Here is a 25,136-nt window from a genome sequence, read left to right on the forward strand (position 1 = left end):
GGACCTGGATGTTCAGTGACATCCATGCAATTGTGCCCACAGCTCACACGTGTGCTCCCTGCCTGGAGTCCATGCAGCATTTTAGAGTTTGTTAGCAAAACGCAAAGAAACACCATATGCTGCTGCCCCAGTATTGCAGCCACTAAATAAATGAGCATCCTTTTCAGATATAAAAGAGGACTTTTTAGCAATCAAAAAGAAAAACAAGTCCGCCACAGCCCAAATGACAATAGCAACAAATCCAGGTCAAAGGCGAGTGACCCCAGAACCACTCCAGGCATATGGGCAGCTCTTTCCTTTTCAGGGGGAAACATTCACTCTGCTTCCCATTAGCTTTTGCCCGGCTTCCTGTTGAGGAAGTTGTCCTCACTTGGCCTCTCAGTTCCTCCTAAGCTCCAACAAGTGCACACCTTCTGCCAGCAAACCCAACTCAAGTGTTTCTCAAGGCTCTGCAGGTCTGCAGGCACCACCTGCACCGTGCCCTGCAGCAGCTGGGTGGGAACAAAGCCAAATCACTTAATTCCTTCCAGCATAACGCCATACCTCTGAGAGGGCAAGTAATGAAACCTGCATGAGTAAAACTGATGTCAAGGTACCACCATGATTACCCAGGAAGCAATGATACCTTCAGTGAGCTGTGCATTTGGAGCCCTGGAACATCTCCAGCATGAGGATGAGGAGGAATAGGCCTCCTGACACAATCTTGCACTGACTTCAAAGATTCTGGACAAGGTATTGGCTTAAAAATAATCCTTACTTGTTGTATTTCGAAATCAAACTTACAAGTAAGCTATTTGTCCTTCAAACTTCAGCTGCAAAGCAAACATCACTGCACAATACAAGCTTCAGAAGCTTCTTCAAAATAAGGACTAAAAGACAGCCCAAATAATTAACAATAACTGATGAATTAAGACTGAGCACAGTGCAAATTAAACAAACGTTGTAGCACCCTGAACATCAATTTATATTTGTACATTTCTGCTACTTAATAAATGTATCTTGTCATGTGAAATTTTAAAGAAAAGGCCTTGGAGTGACAAAATCAGTCTCAGTGTGACAAAATCCCATTTGTAAGTGAATAGAGATGATTGAACACAAATACCTTAGGCCAACAACTACAGAGATTATGTTTTGGAAGCAGCATGTGCATAATTGGATCAGATAAACAGGAACACTTTGCAGATTTTGAGAGCCACCTCTTGTTGCAGCAGAGGGTATGGGAAGCGATAAGCTACCAGTGGCCCTTTGCATTGTCTGGCCTATTAACATAAATGCTGCACCCAGAGGAATTGGACCTGAATTGAGGCTGGGTAATTGCTGGATGTGTTAAACCCAAAGAAGTCACAGGATCGTTTTTCCCTACTTACATCATACACTGTAAAAGTGAAACGTGAATCAGGACTATCTGCCAAAAGCTGAATGTTGTGGGCGTATGTATTTAATGTGAATCTTACAGACAGAAAGTGATCACTCACCAATTAACAGAAATAGAAGCAGGCAGTGAATGTACAAGCTGTCCACTCACCAGCTTTCCATTGGCAAGACTGGAAAGACAGATTTAAAATAGAAGTGCTCCAAACCACAAATACATCATGGGAAGAACGAAATATTCCTTAACGCAAACAAACAACAGCGTTTTACTCTAAGGCAGTACATTATTGGTTAAATATACCACCTTATCTTCCCATTTTTGCAAAAAAAACAACAAAAAAAAAGATTTATAATGTAAAGATTACCCAATAATTGTCAGCTTTTTCAACAACTGGTCTTAAATGCAAGAATTCACACTACAAATGGATCCATCCCAAACCTTCGTTTGCTAGAAAAGCATTTGCTTAGCAAATGACAACCCATTCCATTGTGACAGAAACATAACAAACAGTTGTTAAAAACCAAGCAGAGTGAAAATGAAAAATAAATAAAGCATTCTCGCTTACTGTCAAAGCAACATTTCCCAGAGCAAACTCCAACTTCCAGCTGCATCTCCTTGCTTTTTAACAGCAGCGCCTCGCTGTTCCTCAGCACACTGAGGGGATCTCTCCTCCCAATCAAACATTTACCCTTCGCCACTGGTGAAAGGCAACAAGATCTCTTTACAATGTCTCGTCTTTTTCAATAAATTTTGCATGAAAACATGTTACCCAAGCACAAAGTTGCCTGCTGTCACGTTGGAAGTATGATAAATGTTTAATGAAAACAACACCACACAGCTTGGTGTCAGACAACAGCTATCACACAGCCCCGCTTTGATCTGAACAGACACTTAAAAGGAGTTCTGAGCGTGCTTTGCACCACAGAACTCCATAACCTATATGCAAATAGGAGAAAATTACCATAAATGACTTCCTGCCGTACCGTGTGCGAAGAGGTGAGGAAAACATGGCAAGCTCCATGAGCATCTCAACACCGCCAAGCTCTGCGATACCCAACGTTCCTCACTTGCTCCTGACACCTCCTGCCAAGCCCTGCCAAGCTCAGCCCTGTGCTGCCAGTGCTTCGGGCCACAGCCAGCAAGGAGCATGAGAAGGAAGCCCCACAAGCACTGCTGAAGTACTGAGGGCACACAGCCATCACAGAGCATCCCAACTGGGAAGGGATCCATAGGATCTCTGAGTCCATCTCAGCCAATGCCAGGATCTGCAGCTCTCCATTCAAGGGGCGCTGTGCATTTAAGACACGAATCTTCAGCTCCATAATGCTTCTCTGGGTAGTTAAGCCGTCGTCAGCCCATTAATGCAAAAACGTATCGATAGCCTAATAAGGAGCAGAAATTAAACGGGTGGTCGGCTTTGATTAATGGCACAACACTTCTTTTTTCATAACAACTGAAAAGCTGCTCTTAATTTATTCCATTAAAAATTGTCAAAAACACTTTAGAAAGTAATTCAGAATTCTCCTGCTGAGAAAGCTAAGGTGAAACCAATAAATCTAGCACAAGTTACTTGGAGCTAACAAGTTTCTTGTCCTCCGGTCCAACAATGAACAATGATCCTTATGAAAACCACACCTCAATCCCTTAAGAACTTAAGCGTTCTTAACCCAATGAAGACTTGAAACACCAAAATTCAACAGTGTGCTCACACAGGACACTGAAAGCGTGTATGCAAGTTGCTTCAAAAAAAGTGAATCTAAAAAAAAGCAGAAGAGATGAACGTAATGATTTAATTAGCAAAGCTGGTGGCAAGGCACCGCAGCAGTAGAAACACACATTTAAGCAAAGCACAACTATAAAAGAGCTTAAGACATCACTGGATTACCAGCATGCAAAAGTATCTGGGGTGAGTCATGGTTACATTCAGAAAAATGCCAGTTTACCTTCACTTGAACTGATCTTCATGAGAGAAGTTGGAAAAAGACAGGTTCAAGGAGCACAAGCAGGAGGAAGCCAGCTGTCAAAGCAGCCACAAGAGGTTCACAGACTGCTGAAGCTGGAGCACCTCTGGGTCTGCTTGGGAAACCCAGGCTGTAGCCAGGCCTGTTTCAACCCTAGACCAGGAATAGCCTATTTGTTATAGGGCTACTAAAAATTTCCTACATTTAATACTTCTTCAGTAAGGATACGCATTAGGAACAGTTACATAACTGGTATATTTAACATACCCAAGAAAAAAGAAACCTCATTGCACAAATAAGACCAAAATTTTCCTGGTTAAGTAAGCCACCCTGCAACACTTAGGAAAACGTTACAGCCTACAGTGCATTTTTAAAAGGTCACTAATGTCCACAAGTCAGGATATAGTCTAGCTAACACTGTGTTAGGAACTGAAAAACCACGGAATAAAGAGCAAAGCTTCCAAACTGGAGCACTGGATTAAGCTTGAAGCTTCAGAAATCTGGGGGGGGGGGGAATACTAAGCCCATTGAAATTAGTGAGAAATCAGAGAGAGAATGCTATTTGGAGGGGAAGAGAGGGGATAGAAAGAGTTGCTCTATTTCTTTGGAGTAAATAATCACTGCTTCTCCATTAAATATTATTATTTCTTAAAACAAGTGACAAGTTATAATGCAGTAGTACTATAACGTGATGGAAAGTACAGCAGCAGCAGCAGAGTGGCACAACTCTAGGCTGCAGCAAGTGAGAACAAGCCCCAGGGCAGCTGCTGTGGGCACAGAAACCAAGGAAGAAAATCTTCCTACCTTTGGAAGGCCTCAGGCAGGCAGGGATCTCCAGCAAGATACCTTTGCCTCCACTGCCAACCCTTAAATGAGGTCTTGGAAGGGTTGGCTCCTGGCTCTACGCCTTCCAGTCACTCAGGCACATTGCATGCACCTGAAATCCTCTGGGCTGGCCCTGCCTTCCCAACAGGTGCTCAGTCACTGCTTCAAGACACGACTTAGCATTTCTGCTAAACAAGTGGAGGAAAACAATGAAACAAAATGTGAGCCAGGTGCAGGATCAGTGAGGATGTACCTCATAGGCATGTATGCAAAAACCCATTTTGGAACCAACTGGTTGCCTGCTTCAGTCTTACCCAGGAGAACATCAGGTTATAGGCAATAAGTACAACATATATATCACATTTTATGTCAGATGAGGTTTGCTGAGATTGTTTTGTTTTAGGAAAAGGGCACACGAGTCTAGGCATACCTGGAGACATCAGCAGAGTGGATCAGAGTGCTAAGGTCTGAACCACTCCCAGCTACAGTCTTCTGGGAGCTCAGGTAACACTGGTGGTGTTGGCTCATTCCTTTGACACACAGACACTGGTTTCCCACTCTTTATTCAGTAATTACATATATTACATATATACATATGTATATATATATAGATAGACACACAGGGCAGCCAAGTGTAGGATCTGATCAACAACCTCGATAGAACAAAGAACACTAAAGTCTTGGGTTTGTTTGTTTTCATAAAAGTAAAATTTAATAAAAGAAACCCAGTGGAGTAGAACTTATTGGTAAGTACTGGGCACCAGATGTCCAGTCTGCACCACAAAATTTTGCAGAGCTAACAGAAAATGGCCATGCATCACAGAACATACACTGGCCCTGATTTAATCAGTTCCATTTTATTTATAACATCATAACACGCAGAAGAGGCGCTGGGTTCTGTAAAATACAAAGGTGAGGGAACACCTCAGAACAGCACTTGTCACTGAAACTTCAGTGAGACCAGGAGAGCCATCAAGGCCTGTGTTAAGCACAAAGCACTGGCAGAGTTCTAGAATGCAGGAATGGCCCAGAGCAATAACGTGCATGATATCACTACTGCAGTCATGGGCTGTAACTAGAGAACAACATCGTTATTTCAAACAGAGAAATATGATTTGAAACTTGGCCTATGAGACTGGATGAATAGAAAAGGCTGCAAGGCCAAGCCAGTGCTTTTGCTTCAGAAATGCTGGCAACGGTTACTCAGCAAAAGCCACACCATTTCTTGGTTTCTTTAATATCTTTCCAGGCAAAAGGAATACAGCTCAAACTACTACTATGGGATTAGGAGACAAAAGCAGACTGATTAGTTCAGAATACGTGAAAATGGAAGGAAAATGAACAGCATAGCAGCAGTCGGATGGCTGCTTGAGAACATTTCTTGCTGCCTGTTTATCTCCAGCTTTATTTTACACAGTCCTCACTGGAAATTAAATAATCCTGATGGAAAGATGGATCGTCTTGCTGCTTATGAATATTTAGGGTATGTTGGTGGAATGCTTTTTGAATATGCATTGCTTTAACTTGTAAGAGAGCACAAAATTATTTCCAAGCGTGATACACCTCTCCCAACCCCATCACTTTTTGTTTTTAGCCAAGTACTGTCTGATGCTGCATGAGCTTCCCAACCTAAACTCAAAGCAGCTGTTACCACAATCTCCCCACAACGGCTGAACAAATAGCATATCCATTAAAACATTTCAGACTATAAGAACAAAGGAGTTCAGATGGTTTGCTCTGAAGGTAACAAAGCCAAACTCCAAAAAATAGCTGACACTCACCCAGCATGCACAAAGTTCAGTGCTCACCCTTATTTGCTGAGTGCCCATTGAAACAGAGCACTGGAGGGACAACAACTGGTTTACAGTGGCAGATTCTCTTCTGCTCTGGAAATCTGCCCAGATCTTTCCTGTGAAGACAAGACTCGCTTTGGAAAAACCTAAGGTTGCCCTGATTTAAAAATAAAAGCCACAAGCCCTTCCCCTCCCATGCCTACAAACCTATACAATAAAGTGCTGGAAACAAAGTTATAATGAGCATTTACACGAGCCATGAACAAAGAAGAACATTTTCTCCATAATTAGTTCAAAACCGACATTTTGACCCTCTACTTTAGAGAAACAATCAAGTCTCAAATATATGGCTGCTTATACTGGATGATGTAGTGTCGAGAAGCCCAAGAACAAAGGAAAAAAAACTCAGTTTCGTGATTTCATCTCACGTATAAGGTAAGAAAGCACACAGAACAATGACAGAGACACGTGCAAACATCCCAGTGTCCACAGGACGTGAAAGTACAGGGGCTACTGGAGGGGGAATGGCTGTTCATAAGGGTGGATAGTGATAGGACAAGGGGGAATGGTTTTAAGCTGAGACAGGGGAGGTTTAGGCTGGATATGAGGAGGAAGTTTTACACACAGAGGGTGGTGAGGCACTGGAACAGGTTGCTCAAGGAGGCTGTGGATGCCCCATCCCTGCAGGCATTCAAGGCCAGGCTGGATGTGGCTCTGGGCGGCTGCTGGTTGGTGACCTGCACACAGCAGGGGGTTGGGACTGGATGAGCACTGTGCTCCTTTGCAACCCAGGCCATTCTATACTTCCTGAAACCAGGTTTCTTCAATCACACCAAGTACCTTCAAAAACATTCAGATGTAAAAGACCTTCATAATATTTAAAGCAGCTATTTTTCCGTCAATACATTCCAAACACACTTTAAATTGGAAACTCTATCTGGTTCCTTTACATGGAGTACCTGCAGGAATCTATCCCAAATACAGAGGCCTATTTTTCCCCTCTAAAAAGAGTCCCCAGCTGCTGGAGTTTCTAGAAGAGCCCAAGTGAGCAGTCTTACAGAGCAGAATGTTGTACTGTTTGCTTGTCTGCCCCAGCACCGTGTCAGCAGGGCGAGCAGGGAGCTCCCAGGCCAGGCAGCCAGGTGTGGTGCTGCAGGGAGCAGCAGCAGTCGCAGGACCTGGTAAGACAGCCCCAGAGGAGAGCTATATTAAGAGTCCTAATTCTAGCCATACCCATAAGGGGACATCTGACACCACTCCAAGACAAAAAACCTTAAATTATAACATATGCCCACAAAACAAAACAAAAGAAAACACAGAGGAAAGCCAACTCACTGCCTTTAGCTAACTAGAGCCAACCGTAGGACAGGTGAGCTTCCCTGGAAGCTCATCTCCTTCCTGCACTTTTCAGCCACATAGAAAATAAACACATGAATAAATGAGAAAGAAGAAGAAATCTCAGAGCTTGGGAAGCTTGAGAAAGTCTCCTACAAAAACAGAACTGTAATATTTCTGCAGTAACTGTAAATAGCAATTGACTCACAGAGCTCTGCGTTCTCTGTTTCTAAATATGTTGCTTTGCAAAACCTTTCAATGTGATGCTGATACCAACTAAGTCTTCAGAATGACAAATAAGGGAAAAAGCTCCTCAGATCCATATTGTCTGGATAGATACACTTTGATCACTATTTGATTCAATTGATACACACACCCCTTCCTCTCACCCCATCCCCAAAAAGTTTATTAAGTATAGATCACATCAATATCATCCTGGGTACATTTCAGCTTGTAGCATAATAATGCTCTGAGCAAGAAAACCCAATACAAAGCCCACTGGTCTGTCCCTGGACTCAGAGGAAGATGGTCTGATGTCATATAATGTTGCTATCATCAGCTCGTACTCTGTGTCTAACTACCCTGGACACATCCCAAACAAGGCATTTTGTATTCAAATGTAGCGTAAGCAATTTTCTAAGTTATCAAAACACAAAGGTAAATTGTTTGCTTCCAACAAAATCGAGGCACTTCTGAGTTCTTCCTACTGTTATCTGATATTGATCCTTGCAATAAAAGGACCAAGTCGGGCAGTATGTTAATAAAGCTCTGCAATATACTGCAGCATGATTTAAGACGTGCTTCCACATAAAGTCCAGAAACCTCTCACACACCAAATGTATTTGTGCTCAGTATGGATTCCTTCTCCGTTCAGAGCCCTAGAACCTGCTTCATTAAAAAGCAATTTTGGATGCAACATGCAGGCCTCTCTTCAAGTCCTCCAGAAGTACCAAACACATTCAGACTCCAGGTAAACAGGTAACAAGCTTCAGACACACTGTAAGTATCTCAGAGGCTTCAAGACACGCTGAATCCTACTGCAACAGTGACAATAACTGACAATAACTGCAACAGTGACTGATGGATGACAAAAATCACAGAGGGGTTTGGGTCGGAAGGGACCTTAAATCCCCCCAGCCCCACTCCTCCCGTGGGCAGGGACACCCCCACAGCCCCAGTCCCCAGCACTGCAGCAACAGGGCACCCCGCAGGGGCAGCAGTGCCAGGGCATCACTGCCTCAGAGTGAATATCCCCACGTGGTGCAGTAAAATTAGGAAAGCAACCCTTGAAATGCATGGAAGACACCATCTTTGAAGTTCCCAGCAGTGTATGTGCTATAAATAAGAATAAAAATGTGCAAATAACTAATTTACATGAATACTTACATAAACAATAATATAACCCAGAGCAAGCAGGAATTATATGTGAGGGACTAAGTAACCAGCATTGCCAAGCTGTAAAACCAAGCAGATAAATGCAAGCTGTCTCCATGAATGCTGGCAGAAGGTACTGTTGTAGAAATTCCCTTTTAGTGCTAGTGGGAAAGCACCAAAGAGAGATTCAAGAAGGAGGTTCAATATAGCAGCCTTCCATCTTAAAAGACAATCGCATAAATAGAGAAAAAGATAAACATTCCACTAAAAGTTGTAGGAGATTGAGATGTATAACACAGAGGTAATTACATAAACTGCCTTCTCTGAAATCTGAGAAAACAAGATTAACAATCTAAGTCATTTCAAGTGAAAATTATGTTGACAGCATGTTTTGAAAGGCAGTCCATCATTCAACCACAGCAAGTATATACACTGAAACTACACTTGGAGCTACAAATGGAGCCCAACAGAAATTTCTGTCAACACACAACTGTCGGGGGGGCCTGGGAGGGGGGGAACCCACCATGCAGTGAAAAGCACTTTCTCATAGGAAATAATCATCATACTCCAGTGCTCTTCATTTTTTAAACTTACGATTGGAATGCATAGAAAAGGAGTTATAGTAATCTATCGAAGAAAAGCTATTCAGCATATTTGCAAAGCAAGGGAAGAAAGAATTGTAAATTGAACTGTTATTTTGTTCAAAGCGATGCCACATGCCAGAATTTTAAAATACTAAGAATTATACGTTTCAAAGGCTTCCCAACAATTCCCGTTATTTTTATGTAAGTAGCAAATATTTTACAAAATAAACTGAGGAAGACAGCACAAACCATTCCCTGCTGTTATCAGGGCTGCATTATTTGTCATCTCACTTACCCCAGCTTCGTGCCACACATCTCCTTCTCTTTGCCTTTGCCTTTCTCTTTCACTTTTTCTTTCTCTCTGCCTTTACGCCGCTCTCTTTCACGAGACCCACTGTGAGTCCTCCTGTGACTGGATCTTTCACTGCTCCGACTATAGGAACGCTGTCGAGGTCTTGAGCGCGATCTGCACAAAATCCACAATATCAAAATTTAGCAATTGCACATTTTTGGGATTCCCTGCACGTTAGATTTGTAATCTTGTCCAACTATTTGGAACACACGTTCAAATCATTTAGTGATTTAGATCCTTAAGTAAAACCCTGCCAAGTTCTCAAAAGTGAGTAAGAAAGCATTGTTTCTACTCTAAAGGAAGAATATGAAATAAATTAAACCACAATAGACAGTACTAATGCATGAACAAAGCAATTAGATCTTAATAATGCAGTCTTGAGGGCTGTTGGAGAAAGAAAGGATGAAAAACAGTGAATTTTTACACAATAATCAACTTATCTTAGCAAATAATCAAAGAAGTTACGGATGCTAATAAGTTCCTGTACTTACATATTAAGTACTTTATTACTAATACCAATGTTCCAACAAAAGCAAAAACAGGAGTGGCATTTACAGTTCCCTGGCTTTAGCCTTCTGCTGACACATACGTAGTTTTTAATATCAAATCTCAGTCTGAAACACATTCTGCAGAGCATCTATGCACAGGCCAACCCTACAGTCCAGTACAGCAGGGAAGTGCATACAGGTGCAGGGGTTTGTGCTCACAGAGCCCTCTGTTCTTGACTTCAAGTTCTCGAGTGGCTCCAGGATCCCCTGTGCTCAATCACCTTACCCAGTCCTGCACTGTTACTGATGTACTTGAATGAAAAAAGATCCAGTACTATTAGGACACAACTGTCTCTACGTGTATCCAAGAGAACCTTTCATGATTCCCAATTTTCTGATTTATAATTTATCATCAATCAATACATCTCTGCTGACGGTACATGAGCAGCTAAACACAATGCACATTTAGGAGAACAGCAACACCAGTTCCCACTAGTTCCCAGTACAACACCAACCCCATAAAGGTTCTCATGGCACCTCATTGAAAAGTTTCATTAAGTACCAAGAGGGCTGGGGGACAGAGAAGGGCATTTCATAAACCTGGATGAGAATTATTTAGCACCTTTCGGACTCCAAAGGCCTTTAAAAGCAAAATCACATACAAGAGATCACTCAACTTTAAAAGCAACAACTGTTTAATAAAACTCAACAATAGAATAAGCAAAAGAAAATACTACCTCCAGATGAAGCTATAAATCAAACCGAGGAAGAATGCTGTTATTGAGTCTGGAATGTGTCCAGCGCGCTGGGGTTAACGTACCTAGCCTTGCCATCGTGCCTTTCAGACTAGCACCAGGGGTCAGAACCTCCGTTTTAGGTTTCATTCAGCAGATGGCATCCCTCGCAACACTATATCTTCTATTATTGGTCACAGTATTAGCACTTACACAATAGATCAAATTACCACTTAAGTAAGTGGTACATTTCCCTTCTCAGGACGGATTTTTATTATGTCGCCACAAATTCCAGAATTCTGTTTGCTCATCTAAGTAAAACAAACAGCAGATACAATTCACATGCAGAAAAACAGCTCCTAGAAATTAGCAATAGGTTTGTCACACTGAATTTGTAAATGTAGATTTGCACTGAACGCTTCCAGCAGCGCTGACAAACAGATGAACGTTTTCTTTACAGAACCTGTCCCTGTTCTCCCATTTACAGTCTTCTGTACCCATAAAATTCATTCACCTAGAGCGATCAATAGTCACTCTTTATGCCTTGAGTACTGCAGTTACAAAAGATAGCTGGTCCACTTTGTGTTCCCTGTCCCAGCCACGCAGGGAGGGAGGTGTAAGACTATCAGTGGGATGCTACCATGAAAGTCTTAACAAAAATGTTAAGTTCCACTCCACAGAGGCCAACCCCGCAGGACACACAGCTTGGTCAGTCCCCAGCTTCATCCTGACTGTGGTGCCCCACTGTAGCACACATCTAATGGGAAACATTACCAAGCTGATGCAGTGCATGCTGCCGGTGCACTAGAAAGCACCTGCAGAGCCTTTCCCATGCGCTGCCTTCCAGGACGCGATGGACCCTGTGTTCATCAACACGGAGCGAGGCAGCCAAGGGAACTGCATAACAAAATTCAGATCAAGAGAGCTGTAAGCAAAACAATGCATCATACTGCTTCAAGCAGTTGAGTACCCAGCACCGCACCCTCCAGAGGGGCCGGGTTCAGCCCCAGCAAAGCAGCACTCACCCACACAGCTCCATCCCACCATGCTTTGCACAACACAGCCATCTTTCTGGAGCCCCAAATCCTACAACATTTGCCCTAGGAAAAGCTTCATGCAAACTTCCAGGCCCTGTAATAAGTCCAAAACACTCAATAAGCTCATAGCAGCAGAGAACAATTTCATAAAGTGAAAATCTGAGCACGCTGAGGTTGCTACTCGGTGCCTAACAAGTTGCAGCACTTTTCCATTTGCAGCACAATGAATTCACCTGCATGCTGCTACGAACTAATACTGCAATATCCTGCAGAAAGGGAAGGCAAGCTGTAACTTCACGGCACAGAGCTACATGTCACCTGCACCAAGATGCCCTCCAAGCAGAAAGCCCACAGATCGAGAGGAAAATGAAAACCTCTATTCTTATTGCTATCGATTTTTTTTTTTTTCCATAATCCCAATTCCTAATGTTGGAAAACATTTGAATTACACAACTATGGGAAGATTTAAATAAAAACAAGGTGGGAAGTAGGCTGGCAGCACAGCCCCTCCCCCAGCACCCAGAACACCCACCCGCCATGCCAAAGGTTAAGTCATTTAGGCAAGTTCAAAGATCTTCAAAGGGCTCTTAGATCCAGATAAGCCCATATGTTACCAAAATTCTGTGAAAAGCTATTACTTTCCAATCCGCTTTTCATGTCTAACTTGCAGAACACACAGATGCTTGGCATCACTCGGTATCCCAAAATTCTCACACCAGATAATCAAGGCTCGCCAATAACTTCCCTATCTCAAATCCTACCAAACGTCTTTATTCCATCAACACTTAGTCCACTTGTAAAAATTGAAAGTATCCATAAAAGCCCATTCTGTTACTGCACAATAAGTGTTAATTTGCTAATTTCTTCACAGGTAATCAATTAAAATGTAAAATATTGGATAAAATTAGTTGCACTAAATTTAACAGCTGCTCCGTGAGCATAATTAGTTTCACAAGGGCCATATGTATTCTGAACAGAGACAGAGTTGAAACAAATAAGCAGATTTTAAAACAAGTTTGAGGAAATCTGCATTTAATTAGCAGGTGGGCACTACAACTGCACAATGTTTTTATACATTTATATTTATGAAGTGACAGAAGATCTAAAGGCTTTTTAAAATGGCGTTTATTGTTTGAATGGGAACTGTTTTGCTGCATGCTAAAGTGATTTAAATCCTTATAGCTCCGCTTTGAAAAAATCATAAATGGTGAAAGAAAACATGTGGAAAACTGTAAAACTAGAAAGAATTTGCGACAAAAAGCAGATACACATACCATAACCAAAAGGAAACTACACTTAATTAAATGTACACTACATCTGGAATATCAGCCTAATAAAACGTGAAACTATTAATTTTCATTGTTCTAAAGGAAATGAGGTCAGTGTCGTTTAGTATTTCCCCAATTATATTGCACTAAAGCATTGAGCTGTATCTTATAGCTACAATCTCATCTTTGCAAAACACTACGATCTGAAAGCAGCCACCGAAGCAGGCTTCTTCAATAGAGGAATTAGAATGCAAATGCAGGAAAGCTGAAATAAAGAAAAAAAGCATTTCTGCACTGCAAGTAAGGCTGTTTTGGTTTGGTTTTTTTAGGGGGGGGAGGAACAAAAACAATTTTCCTGGCAAATAACAACCACAGCTCCAAAGTTTCTGAGCTGTCAAGTGCTTTGCTGGGACTCTTTTTCCATCAGCTGGCACAACTCTTATGAGCTTATCAGTAGCTCAATAACCACAAACAAAGCCCAACAAATTCACGCCTTTTTAAGACTTCAGCAATATATCACAAGTCTGGAAAGAACAATGGAACAACTGCATTGCATCACGCCTGGATTGTCACACTGCTAATAGAGACACACACAAACACGGCTCATTGCAGCACAATGACATGTTCTCTTACAAAGCATGTCAAGGGAAGTTTTCCTGTTTAACTCAAAGCCACAAACACACAGCACAGGTTCCTGAGGAATGTGCAACAGTTTCAAGCATCAGCTGCAGTTGCTCAAAGCGTGGAAGTTAATAACATTTTTAATTTGGACATGGATACCACTACAGAGCCCGTCTTATTTTGTTTGCAATTTAAAAAGGCATTTAAGGAAGTTAAATACAGACAATATGCTAATGATAACGTATAGATAATATGGCTTATATATTGCTGAAGTGAATGAAAGATGAAAACATGCACAAGCAGGGGGTCAGCTTTTAAGTCTGACATGAGTCTGGCGTTAAGAGGAAAGAGACACTGCTTCAAGGCAGCTGTTCAGGCAGTCAGTAAGAGAAAATAGAGGTATTAAAGATAGTAACAACATCATCCACTGCGCTGGAGACAGGCAAGATGAAATATAAGCAGCAACAGAGAATCAGGAACACAGTTCGCAGAATGGCGAAAATGGATTCACCAGATACAGGCATCAACTTACTTCAGTAATAAACAGTTCTCCATCCATAAATCATGTTAATTACATAATTAAACATTTGAGGAAATTGCACTCAAGCTTCCAGTAAACTGTAATTAAAAACAAACAAACAAAGCAGTTACTGAAATCTTGGCATGAGGAGCACATAAATGCAGCAGGACAGCAGAACGGGCAGAAAAGACATTGCTGCTGGGTTTGGTTATTCTCAAGCCACCCCTTTGTTACCAGTCCCATCCTTCTGACTGCACCTCCTGGGCCCCTGCCCTCAGCCCAAAGGAGGGTGGGATGTGCTCCCTGCCACAGCCCCTGGCCACCCAAAGATGCAGCACCGCCACTGACTGTGCACCTCGAGGTTGGTGTGTGCCCACCGCACTGCAGAGCTGTTGGGAAACCTACAGGGCATCCGCAACCAAGTGGAAAAAAAGTTAACTTTATGGGTCTTTCTGGAGCCATCGAGCTTTTCTGTCAGCAGTCAATGGCTCAGGCTTGCTTCTTGTGTGCTTTGGACAGAACTCCTTGCCTGAGGGAGAAGAGGGGAAAGCTGAGCACAGCCTTTCTGACATTGAGAGTGCACCAGCTTTCCAATGGAAAGCTACAAGCAGAAAGCAGACTTCACCGAGTGCCACCTGGAAAACCAGAAATATAAAGCAGAGACTAAACATCAGCTGTGCCAGCAGTAGTGCTTGCTGGGGTGTTGTTACAGAACCCTAACAAAGCCAGTGACACCAGCCTGCACGCCACTGGAACTCGCTCCCTACACGAGCAGCTCGGTGAGGAGCACACTTCCCTGTGGACACACATGCTATCTGTTTGAGCAGGCCAGACACACATTGAACACGTGGAAGCACATAAACCAACGGCAGCACTGCTGCTTACATGGTATTTCTGCATCCCACACAAAATGACTTACGCTATTTTTCACCAGGCGTCTTACACAGAGGCAGGGCTATGGGAGCAGCTGCGGCCAAGGGACGTGTAATGGAGTGTGCTGCTGGGGATCTGGGGAGGGAGAACAGCTGTGTGAACAGCTTCCACAGATCTACTGGAGCTGCAAAGTGTTCCACTCCATTAGCCACACAGGAAGGGATTCCCTCCCTGCACAGGTCTGCAAACGCCTGCAATACAACCACTCCAAGGAGCCAAGCATCCTGATCTCTCATGAGGGAAAACACTTTCCTGACTCATTCCCCTTGCTTATCTCTCAGAAGACTTGAAACCACCTCTCTTTGCTGAGATTCCACCTCTAATTAGGAAAACTCAGTTGAAGAACACAGACATTTTTTCCACAAAGTGAGTTTCTCTTACGTAGCGGATACCTCAAACCAGGACTTCTTTTTTTAACCCTGTAATCACATCACCATGACTGAACAGAAAAACTGCTTGGGACTGAACAAGAAAATCTATCATTTATTTCTAATAGCCTTTGGGTAATAAAATAATTAAGAAGTGGGATGTAGCAAACTGCCCTGGCTATTAAATAAAATCAACTCAGAAATCCCTCAACTCCACCCCCCTCCCCCCACTGAGTGCCCATCCTTCCCCCATCCAAAGCTGTCTAGAAGTTCTACACCTCAAGTGCATAAAGACACACACCTACAAGAATAGCCAGTTGTATATGAACTATATATAAACTTCCATGGAAAAGCAAAATTGAGCTCGATAAGAAGTATTCCGCTAATCAGTTAGCCAAAAATAAAAGCACCACGAATCGGCTGAGGACACCCAGGTCATCTTCAGTCTGTGCAAGTGCATAAGGGCTGCTCACCCTGCGGGCGAGGCAAAATGAACACAGCTGTCGGTCTGCCACACAGAGATAGGAGCACGGAGCGCTCCTTGCTCCTCTCACCCATTCCAGAACTGCCACTACTGAGGCTGCAGATAAAGTTCCTTTCCTGCAGGATTAGGAAATCTGAAGAAATGCATGCTTTTTCTTTTTCTTTTTTTTTTTTTTAAAGTGTATATTCTTTCAAAGACACGTATGGAGAAACTTGAATTCTATACGGATTAGTAAGACAACATTCCATTAGCAAGTAAACCCATCACACTTTGTAATTAATTAATTCAATGCACACAGATGCACTTGTACTATTCTCGATACAGCTGGAATACATTTTAAGGAGAGCCCAGTTCCTCCCAGGACTTCCCTCAAGTGCACTGAGTTCTTTGCTCCCCCATCACGCAGGCGTTACTGACTGCCTCTGCCACGACACGAAGATCTGGTCAGACCGCAGAGCAACAAAAATAGTTCAAATTCATTTTCCAGATGGAATCCCCATCCAGGTAATTATTCGTTATAAATTGACCAACGCCTCTGATATTATGTTAAAGAGTGAAGGAATGTAAGGAAGGACGACTTTCTCACTTTCCTGGTGCGTCTGGGAAGCCCAAATTAGTTACAGGTAAGTTCAACTCTTCTGCCTTTGACAAGACCCCTATTTCATTCCTTGTGATTGTAAAACATCTGAGATCGAGGCCTCGCTCGTGGCTTGAGCTTCAAGATATTTATGTAATAAATACATACCCTAATAGCCATGCAGATATGAGACAGCTGGATGAAATCACCTCAGCAGATGCCTGAAATCACTGCAAACAACCACAACCATGAAGGCTGCATGCCCACGGCCCCCGCCACCACCAGGCTAAGCCACTGTGCTGCACACAGCTCAGGCAGTGCAGGCTCTTTCTTTACCTCACTGACAACCAGGCACAAAAGGTTAAATTTTGTGAGCTGTAAAAAAATATATATACACATAAAAATAACTTCAAAAATTGGAGATATTTCACCTATCCTTTACCCTATAAAGCTACATTAAACATAAGATTTTTAAAAAACCATTCTTTTTTCCCTCAAAATTGAAAAAGATCTTAATATACTTAATGAAAATGGCCATCATTTTACTATAGGATCAGAGCTCCAGAAATTAATTCATAAGAAGGCTTTAGAAACTCCTGAAGCAGGAGAAAGAGCAATAACACATTATCCCACATTGGCAAAATGTTTTACCAACACTACATCAACAGTTCGCATGTGTCACGAGTACTTTTTCAACCCACATTCTACATATGCAAAGATTATTTCCTAATTTAAATGCATGTTAAAACGCATCTTGCACGGGTACTTTGCATTTCACAAACACGGGGTGGATGCAGGAGGGCACACTTTTGTCTTCATTTAGCATTCTCCTTTTTTGCAGAGCACAGCGTATTTGCTGGAGGCTGATGAACAACACACAGCTGAGAGGTGGTTAGGGGAGGTCATCACTGATAACCCTGTTGTGTCCTCCCCAGGCCCCGGCTCTAATGACTAATTAAGTCCAAGAAAGGAAAGAAAACCTCAAAAATGCCACATATTATTCCGAAGAAAAAGTGTTTTCATCATAGAAGCTTCAACTGTTACAAAACAGATTGTGAAATAGGACAGTGTATCAAAGGGTGAGGAAACAAAATCTGAATAGCTTCTTAAAATTCACAAAGATAATGAGTAATGAAACTACTTGATTATTACATCTCGAAGTATTAACGACTCTTCTGTCCAACTGATGATACCAATCACAAGCTACCTGCTATCAACATCGGTTACCAAGCTTTGGTTTAAGGACTGTAAGATTGGTATGTCTTCTACCAGCTTATTCTAAGATACACGCTGAAATAAGCACTGTATTATCTAGGTGACTTCATCAGCTGAAGCATGGGAATGCTCCCTAACTCAGGTCTCTGCCAAGGCTGCCAGCAGAATGCCCAGGGCTTGCCCACTTTGCTGGCAGACCAGCAGCACTTTTACTTCCAACACTTCTTTCAGAGCTGGGCAGGAAATTTATATTTGCATCACTTGTTTGTGTTCACCCATTTACTCAATACTAAGCTTTCTCTTCCTTAGTACAGTAGGAGAGCCAGAGGTCCCAGGCGCATTCTCAAAGCTCTCATTAGAAGAGAAACAGCTCTAAATGAAATGAAGTTTATAAAAGTCTTCTGTGATGTGCATTCTGAAAGTCCTCTCACCACATCTACCCAATTTGCAGTTCTTAGCTGCCATAATGGTACAAACCTCAAGTGTGTGACACATTCTTCTTACAGGATAAAGCACCTTTACTTCAATTACGTTACACTGCATTAAGAAGTTCACAAAAGAGGAATGGCTCTTAGCTACAGAAATCGGCTACTTTGTCTAAAGACCAGATAGGAACTTATGAACTACTAATTACAACTCAATGAACATCTTTTCTTCCAAATACAAAACCAGCCTCTCAGACTACATCTGCTGTGAATCCATGCCAATCCAAGAGGGTCCCTGAAAAGACAACCCATGGAAAACGAGGAGAGCCCAGGGCAATGGGAGCACTGGTCCAGGCAGGTCACCATTCCACACTGCAGGGTCCTGACAGCCCAACTCCAGCACAGCCCCGTGCACTTAGTGCTGATCTCCCCAAGCAGATCCCAATGGAACAGCAGAAAGGACCTTTTGTCTTCAGGGAGGAGAAACTCAGCACAGGAAGAGACTTGATGAAGCTAACTTGGCAGTGGAATCCACTCAGAACCCCAAACTGAACACAGACCAGACGATGTAATTTGGTAATTACATAAATGGCAGTTTAAAATCTTAATTGTGAACAGTTTTATAATTAAAATCATAGCTATCCTCACATGATTCCCACTGCACTGCTATACTGTATCAAAGAAAAACATGTCAACAGTTACAACTTCTATTAACATCAGAATTTTCAGTATATACAGAGTTCAAAGTCAGACTAAAACTGCTGCTCCATGCCAATGTTTATGTTTATTTCTTAGTGATAGTTCTGATTGTCTGGGAGCAGCATTTGTGTTACCACACATTTGATAGGGCTTAATAAAATACAATTCCTAACGAGTCTCAATACGAAACACTATTTGCATTTTACTAATTTTTTCTGTCTCCGATACTCGTTCACAGAAGTGACCTCCACCAAATTGCCACTATAGAAATCTCAGCAGTAAAACAATTGAATGTAACCTTAAATAATTCAGCAGCTTTCCATAAAGGCTGGTGTCTGTTTGGTTATGCTACCATAATTCCCTCACTTCAGTGTCTGCCATCTGAACTAACACTCACGACTAAATGACAATTTTTTGCCTTTTGAATAACTGTTTTCCATCAATCTTACCGTTCAGCCAGAACAATTTCTTTTTTCAATTATGTTTTAACATTAAATTACTAGAACCACATTTTCTGCAACAAAAGTGGTAAAGCTGACCTTTATTTTATTAGCCTACAATTTGCTCACCAGTGTTTTCTTAAGCTACGGGAATGGCTTATGTACATTGACAACACCCCACAGATGGTTCTGATTACATTTAACAGGACAACGCGCTCATTGAGAACTTTCACAGACACTTACCTAATGGGATGTCACGTTAAATCTGACAGAGTCAGATAAAATAACTATCTACTAATTGTAGTGTATCAAAAAGGTCATTTCCAAACGATACGCGCGTTTCCAGTGCCATTATTGACAGCACCAGTGCACTAACGTTTATGCAGTAATGAGTTCTCAAATGAGCACAATTATTGCCCAGGTTTCCTCTGGCAGAAGATGCCCTTGAATCCACAGAGCTGTCAACATCCTGGAAATAGATGCCCCTAACTGCAAAACTCTGGTCAACGTCAGAATTTGATTTGACTACTTCTTGCTTCCTCTGCTAATGCTTAATGACTAATTCCTCAGAGATACCCTTAAAAGCCCTAAAATATTGTCCTTGGGTAGAAACTTTCACTCGGCAATCAATCGGGAGCAAATTAGATGATTGTGTTGAAATGCATTGCACTGTTTAAGCTAACAAATGAATGAAGAAAGGTAGTATATAGGAACATATGCCACTACACTGAAGTTGCTAAAAGGGTCTGTTGGAAGAATATTTGGTTTCCAGTGAAGCTAATACGCTGTAAGAAGGGACAGTGATGAAAGAATACCAAGTCATATGGAAATCCAAATATAGTGACAGACACAATTATTTTACTAATTGCTAATGAATACAGTCAAGTGGCATCAAAAAGCCAAACTTTGCTTGGACTACTTCAGGTTTTGACCTCCGCATGAGCAAATGCATTTCAAACTGAAGCCCACCAAAATTGATTAACGGCGCCAGCCAAGGCCAGCGTGTAGCTGAAGCTTTTTTCCATCTATCACATGGCCCCAAGGATAGTTAAATGAACCTTAAAATGGCTACAAACAGCTCAATGACTACACAGACTCCTGCCAATTAGAAATAATTAGGCAGTCATTTTGGTGGTAAGTCTTTTTAAGTGCATACATAATGATGCAATGATGCTTATTAGCGATCTCATATGAGCTATGCTCAAACAGCCTGGAATAATTATGCAACTATCACAAAGCCTTGCACATCTCTGTACTTCACCTTAATGCATTTAAAAATCCACTTCATTACCTCCAGTAATTAATCCTCCATTAATTGCAGGAAAAGCCCAGTTTACCGTGCTTCGTTTCTAATTATCTTATAAATAGTTATGGTTCTAATTAATGTGTTCATTAAGCTGAATATCTTTCTCAAAGCCACGCTCAGAGCAAAGGTTCCGCTTTTGAGAGAAAAAGCCTAACTAGCCATAAGGTGAGGCCATTTTAGTTGTATTTGCTTTTATTTTAGTATATTCAACCTCCTAATTGGCATTTAAAATCTAATTTGGAAGAACTTCAATAAGACTATATACTAGAAAAATAGAAAAAGGATTTTTTTCCCCCACACCCATTCTCCAATCAAGAAGCTCTAACAGCAAAACTTTCAGCACAGCTTTTTGATATAGGCTGGTGACAGATTTTCAGTGCTATGCCACAGATTAATTTAAATCCTATTACAATTTAGCTTACCTCTGCTTGTGCCCACAGAAGAGAAGCAACAAATTTAAAAGCAAAATAGGCACCTAGCAACGTATGAATGGTTGAAAAACATCCAGTGGCCCTCGCCTCCACTCCCTATCATATGAATCAGCAGAACAAAATTATAAAAGAATTAAAATAATTCATTCAAGCTGAACATCATTCCTTAAAGTTGAGTTCTTCAGTCTGCCTTAACTAGGAGCTGATATAACCCTGTAAAAACTGCAACTGAAGAATATTTTTAAAGCAATATTTATGGGCAAGGAGATCTAAAGCTGAAAGCATGCCCTGCACAGTACTCTGAGGAATGAACGCAAGCAGAAAACTTGAGGTCAAAAGAAAATTCTACCAAAAGTACATCCAAAATATTTAGTTACAGCAGCACTAAGATACAGACATTATTTTCTTTCTTCTCCTAGATTTTAAAGATTTTTTTTTTAATTTTTTTTTTAAGACATACACAATACTTCAGTGCATCCTTCTCCAGTTACTCCATGCCTTTCACATTTTCCCTTATGTGGTCATCACATATTCAACATAAATAAAATATTTTGCTGAGGCAATTGCTTCAGCTCTGCTTTGATAGTAAAAAGACAAAGGCTCTACACATGCATGAAATCAGCAATATGCTTCTTTCTTTTTCTTCCTACAACATTACACCTGAATTGAAAACCAGGAATCGCTGAAGTCAAGTGCAACTTTGACGGAGCTGAAGTAAACCAATAAACCTATATTAGAACCAGATGAAGCATTAGCATCTATATATATTCCTGCTCTTGCATTTCAGTGCCTTAGAAACCAGCAGCTCTCCCTGTTTGAGGGCCATTTCGCTTTACAACTCTCTCATCAAACCCCAGCTTCAACACCCCAGGCTGAAGCCTCTTCCTCCAACCTGCACTCTCCTTTATGAGTGCTCTCGCCCTGCTCTCCCATTCCCCACTCAGGCAGGGCACAAAGCTGCTTGCTCTGCTTGCTGACCAGCCTCCATGCATAGGCAGGGGTGAAGGCAACAACATACCAAACAACGAAGGGGCAGTCAGCAAAGTGTCAGAGATCCAGCTCACATCAGCTTAACCTGATGAGGAAGTCACCTCCAAACTGCACTTTGCTCAGAACATCAACAAGAACATCCACTGCCTATCTAGACCTTGAAGGGCAGCTGATTTATATACAATAAAATTCATTGATACAAAGGTACCTGAAGCTCTGCACATGGCAGCCACTGCTCTACTTCGCTACTTGCTGAGCAATCCCTCCAGCCCAGATCCTGGACAAAAGCACGGGAACACCCTGAGTGCAGCTTCCCAGCAAGGCTTGTTCCCAAGTCCTGGCTCCCCAGGAGCTCCCAACCAGCCTCCAGAAACAGAAGCAAGACTTCACAGTTAAATATCATATCTCCTTAGTAATTAATTTCTCCCAGGGCTTGATACATTTCTAGCAACTTATTTAACTGCCAGTTTGAAAAAGGCACAGCATCAAGCAGCACAGCATACTTCAATAGTCGCTGACCCCTGCTCCAAGGTGGCCGGTTCTAAGAACAACAGTCTTGTTACAGCTGCTTTTCATGGAACTTGAATGAAATAACACAAGAATAATACACAAAAATAATTGAGAAGGACTACATAAAGTAAACAAGGAACAGAATCTACGGGGGAAACAGTAACCCATCATTAAAACTGTGATGAACGTGGATGCTAAGCCAGGGTTGTACACAGTCTCAGCTCTGGCACGTCCATCCACGGCATGGTTGACAGATACATTCAACAAAGTGCAGCTTGGATTTTTGGAATAGACAGGACTGACAGCTACTGGCACACTGCTGCTACAGAGTAACTGCAAAAAAACCCAGCAAGAGGAGCACACTGACAGCTCCATGTAAAAAGGGCAGCAAAACACTCTGGGCAGCAATGCCTGCATTTTGCCTGTGTCTTTACAGCCCAGGTACTGCTCCTGCCACACGTTATTAGACAGGCAGGAATCCATAGCAAAATGCTCCTATTAAATTCTACAAATGTTGCGTTTCACATGCTGATAATCGGATTCTGGAAACTAACACTGGAAACAGCAGCAATTTACTCCTGCAGACAGTGATGGTCTTGTATTACCAATGCATCTTTAAGACATCTGCTCTGTGTTGATTTGCATAGCAGCCTCTAGAAACACGATCGCTGTGGCAAAAAATGAATAGATTCATGGCCAGACTTGTGGTAATGGAGGAAAAGAGGATTAAAAAAGTAGAAATATGCAACAGTCCAGAATTTAGACTGAAATAAAAGAGACGATTCTCCACCAAAGAGCATCAAATTATTCTCATACTTCCTTAAGTATCTTCTCCCAAACAGAAAACTGCAGCTCAACCACTGCCCCCCACATTAAAAGGGGGGAGGCAACCCACAAGAAGTCCCTTTCCCAAAAGGAGGAATGAAAGGCTTTATAAAAATAAGAAGCTGCATTAAGAACACATTCTACACACATAACAACAGGACTGCTTTAGAAAAAAGAAGTTTCCATGCAATTAGATTCAATAGTTAGCTCTAAATGAACAGCAGTCATGAATTCATATGTTTAAGGCTTTTTTTTTATATATATATATATATATATATATATATATATATATATATATATATATATATATATATATATATATATACACACACACCAATGAAAGGCATCAAAGCAGCTGTCACTAGCAGCTATCTGCCCTTATTGATAACTTCAGGGCCCCTGGCATTGCCTTATGAAGTTTAATTTCCCAAAGTGGTCAATTAGACCTTGGTAATGTGTGCATTGGTGGGTTATTGCTCTAGGATATCATGAATGCTACTGCTTCACTCCTTTACTTATTCCACTACATCTGTGCAGAATAGTTGTTAATTTTTTTTTTTAAAGTAACTTATTATAGCTAAAAACATGTTTTAGAGACAACTGGTGATATAAATGCAATGGAGTAAAACCCTAAATGAAAAACTTCAGGTGTTGATTTATCACTGGAAAAAAACAAAGAGTATCTGCCATTAGCATCTGCAGAAAAACCTCAAGACCACATGAACAAAACCAATCCAAATTCCACTAGTTCTGCCCTTCCTGAAGCCTTTGTTTGAAGTGCAATGCAAGAAATACTACCTGTATTTTTTTTTAATTAAATATACATTCTAATGGAACAAAAACTCCTAACCTCTCCTAGCCCTCCCCGAAGAGAAGAGATGCACACAATGCTGGCATCAGTCCCTCCCGTGATTGCAGATGTGGGTTTGTGCAGTTAGCTGCATGCCACAGTGCCAATCTGCCTAGCAAGGAGAAGAGGAAAAACATCATAGGCAGCAGATCAAACCTGTAAAAGAATAGCAACTCCAGTAGTTACTAGCAGGCAACGAAGCATTTTGGGAGAAATATTCTGATAGCATTGCTTGCTTTCTTATTGGACTTCCATCTGCTTCTCTGTAGAAAATTCTTGGATCCACTTCCAAAGACAGTAATGTTGAAAAAGCCTTTCAATAGATTCAGACAGCTTTTCACCACTGCCTGACAATTTGTGCCCAGCCTTGTTTTTCACAGCTGTCTTGCCCTCATTCCCAGATATTTTTTTTTACAGCAGATACTCAGAGTCATGTTGGTACACTCTTCCTTCCCTCTGCTCTTGAAGTCACTATTGCTGTCATTGCTCAAAAACTTTGCTTCCAAGTTCCTTCCATGTCCTTTCCAGGCAGCCAAAAACTCACAGCAGCTGATGCCCACAGGGCAGTGAGTCCAGGAAACCCTCACTTTCTCCCCTAGGCCCTTCCTGTCCTCAGAACAGCTACCAGCATCTATCCTCCAGCTGAAACCAATCTCATCTTCAACCCACATTCTTGCATCACATTTCAATTCAGTCCTGTTTCTCAACAATCTTGATCACAAAATAAATAAATAAATAAAAATAAATTAAAAAAAAAAAAAAAAAAAATCAAGGCTCTAGGTTCATGCAGCTGCAATTCATCTTATACACATTACAACC

The 25,136-nt window shown here is 41.6% G+C and overlaps 1 protein-coding gene across 2 annotated transcripts in view; it reads right to left on the reverse strand.

Moving 5' to 3' along the window:
• RSRC1 (arginine and serine rich coiled-coil 1) overlaps positions 1-25,136 on the reverse strand; it is a gene marked incomplete at its 5' end in the record, with an annotated part of 105,652 nt that overhangs the window by 72,454 nt on the left and 8,062 nt on the right. Inside the window, one exon of one of the 2 annotated variants that reach the window (XM_079539583.1) lies at positions 9,540-9,710. The exons of the other annotated variant lie outside the window; for it this stretch is intronic. Within the exon in view, the coding sequence (XP_079395709.1) occupies positions 9,540-9,710 (171 nt within the window). The remainder of the gene's footprint in view (positions 1-9,539; positions 9,711-25,136) is intronic. 2 annotated transcript variants of the gene reach the window in all.

Source organism: Tetrao urogallus, assembly GCF_951394365.1.
Source record: "Tetrao urogallus genome assembly, chromosome: 9".
Classification (NCBI taxonomy): Eukaryota; Metazoa; Chordata; class Aves; order Galliformes; family Phasianidae; genus Tetrao; species Tetrao urogallus.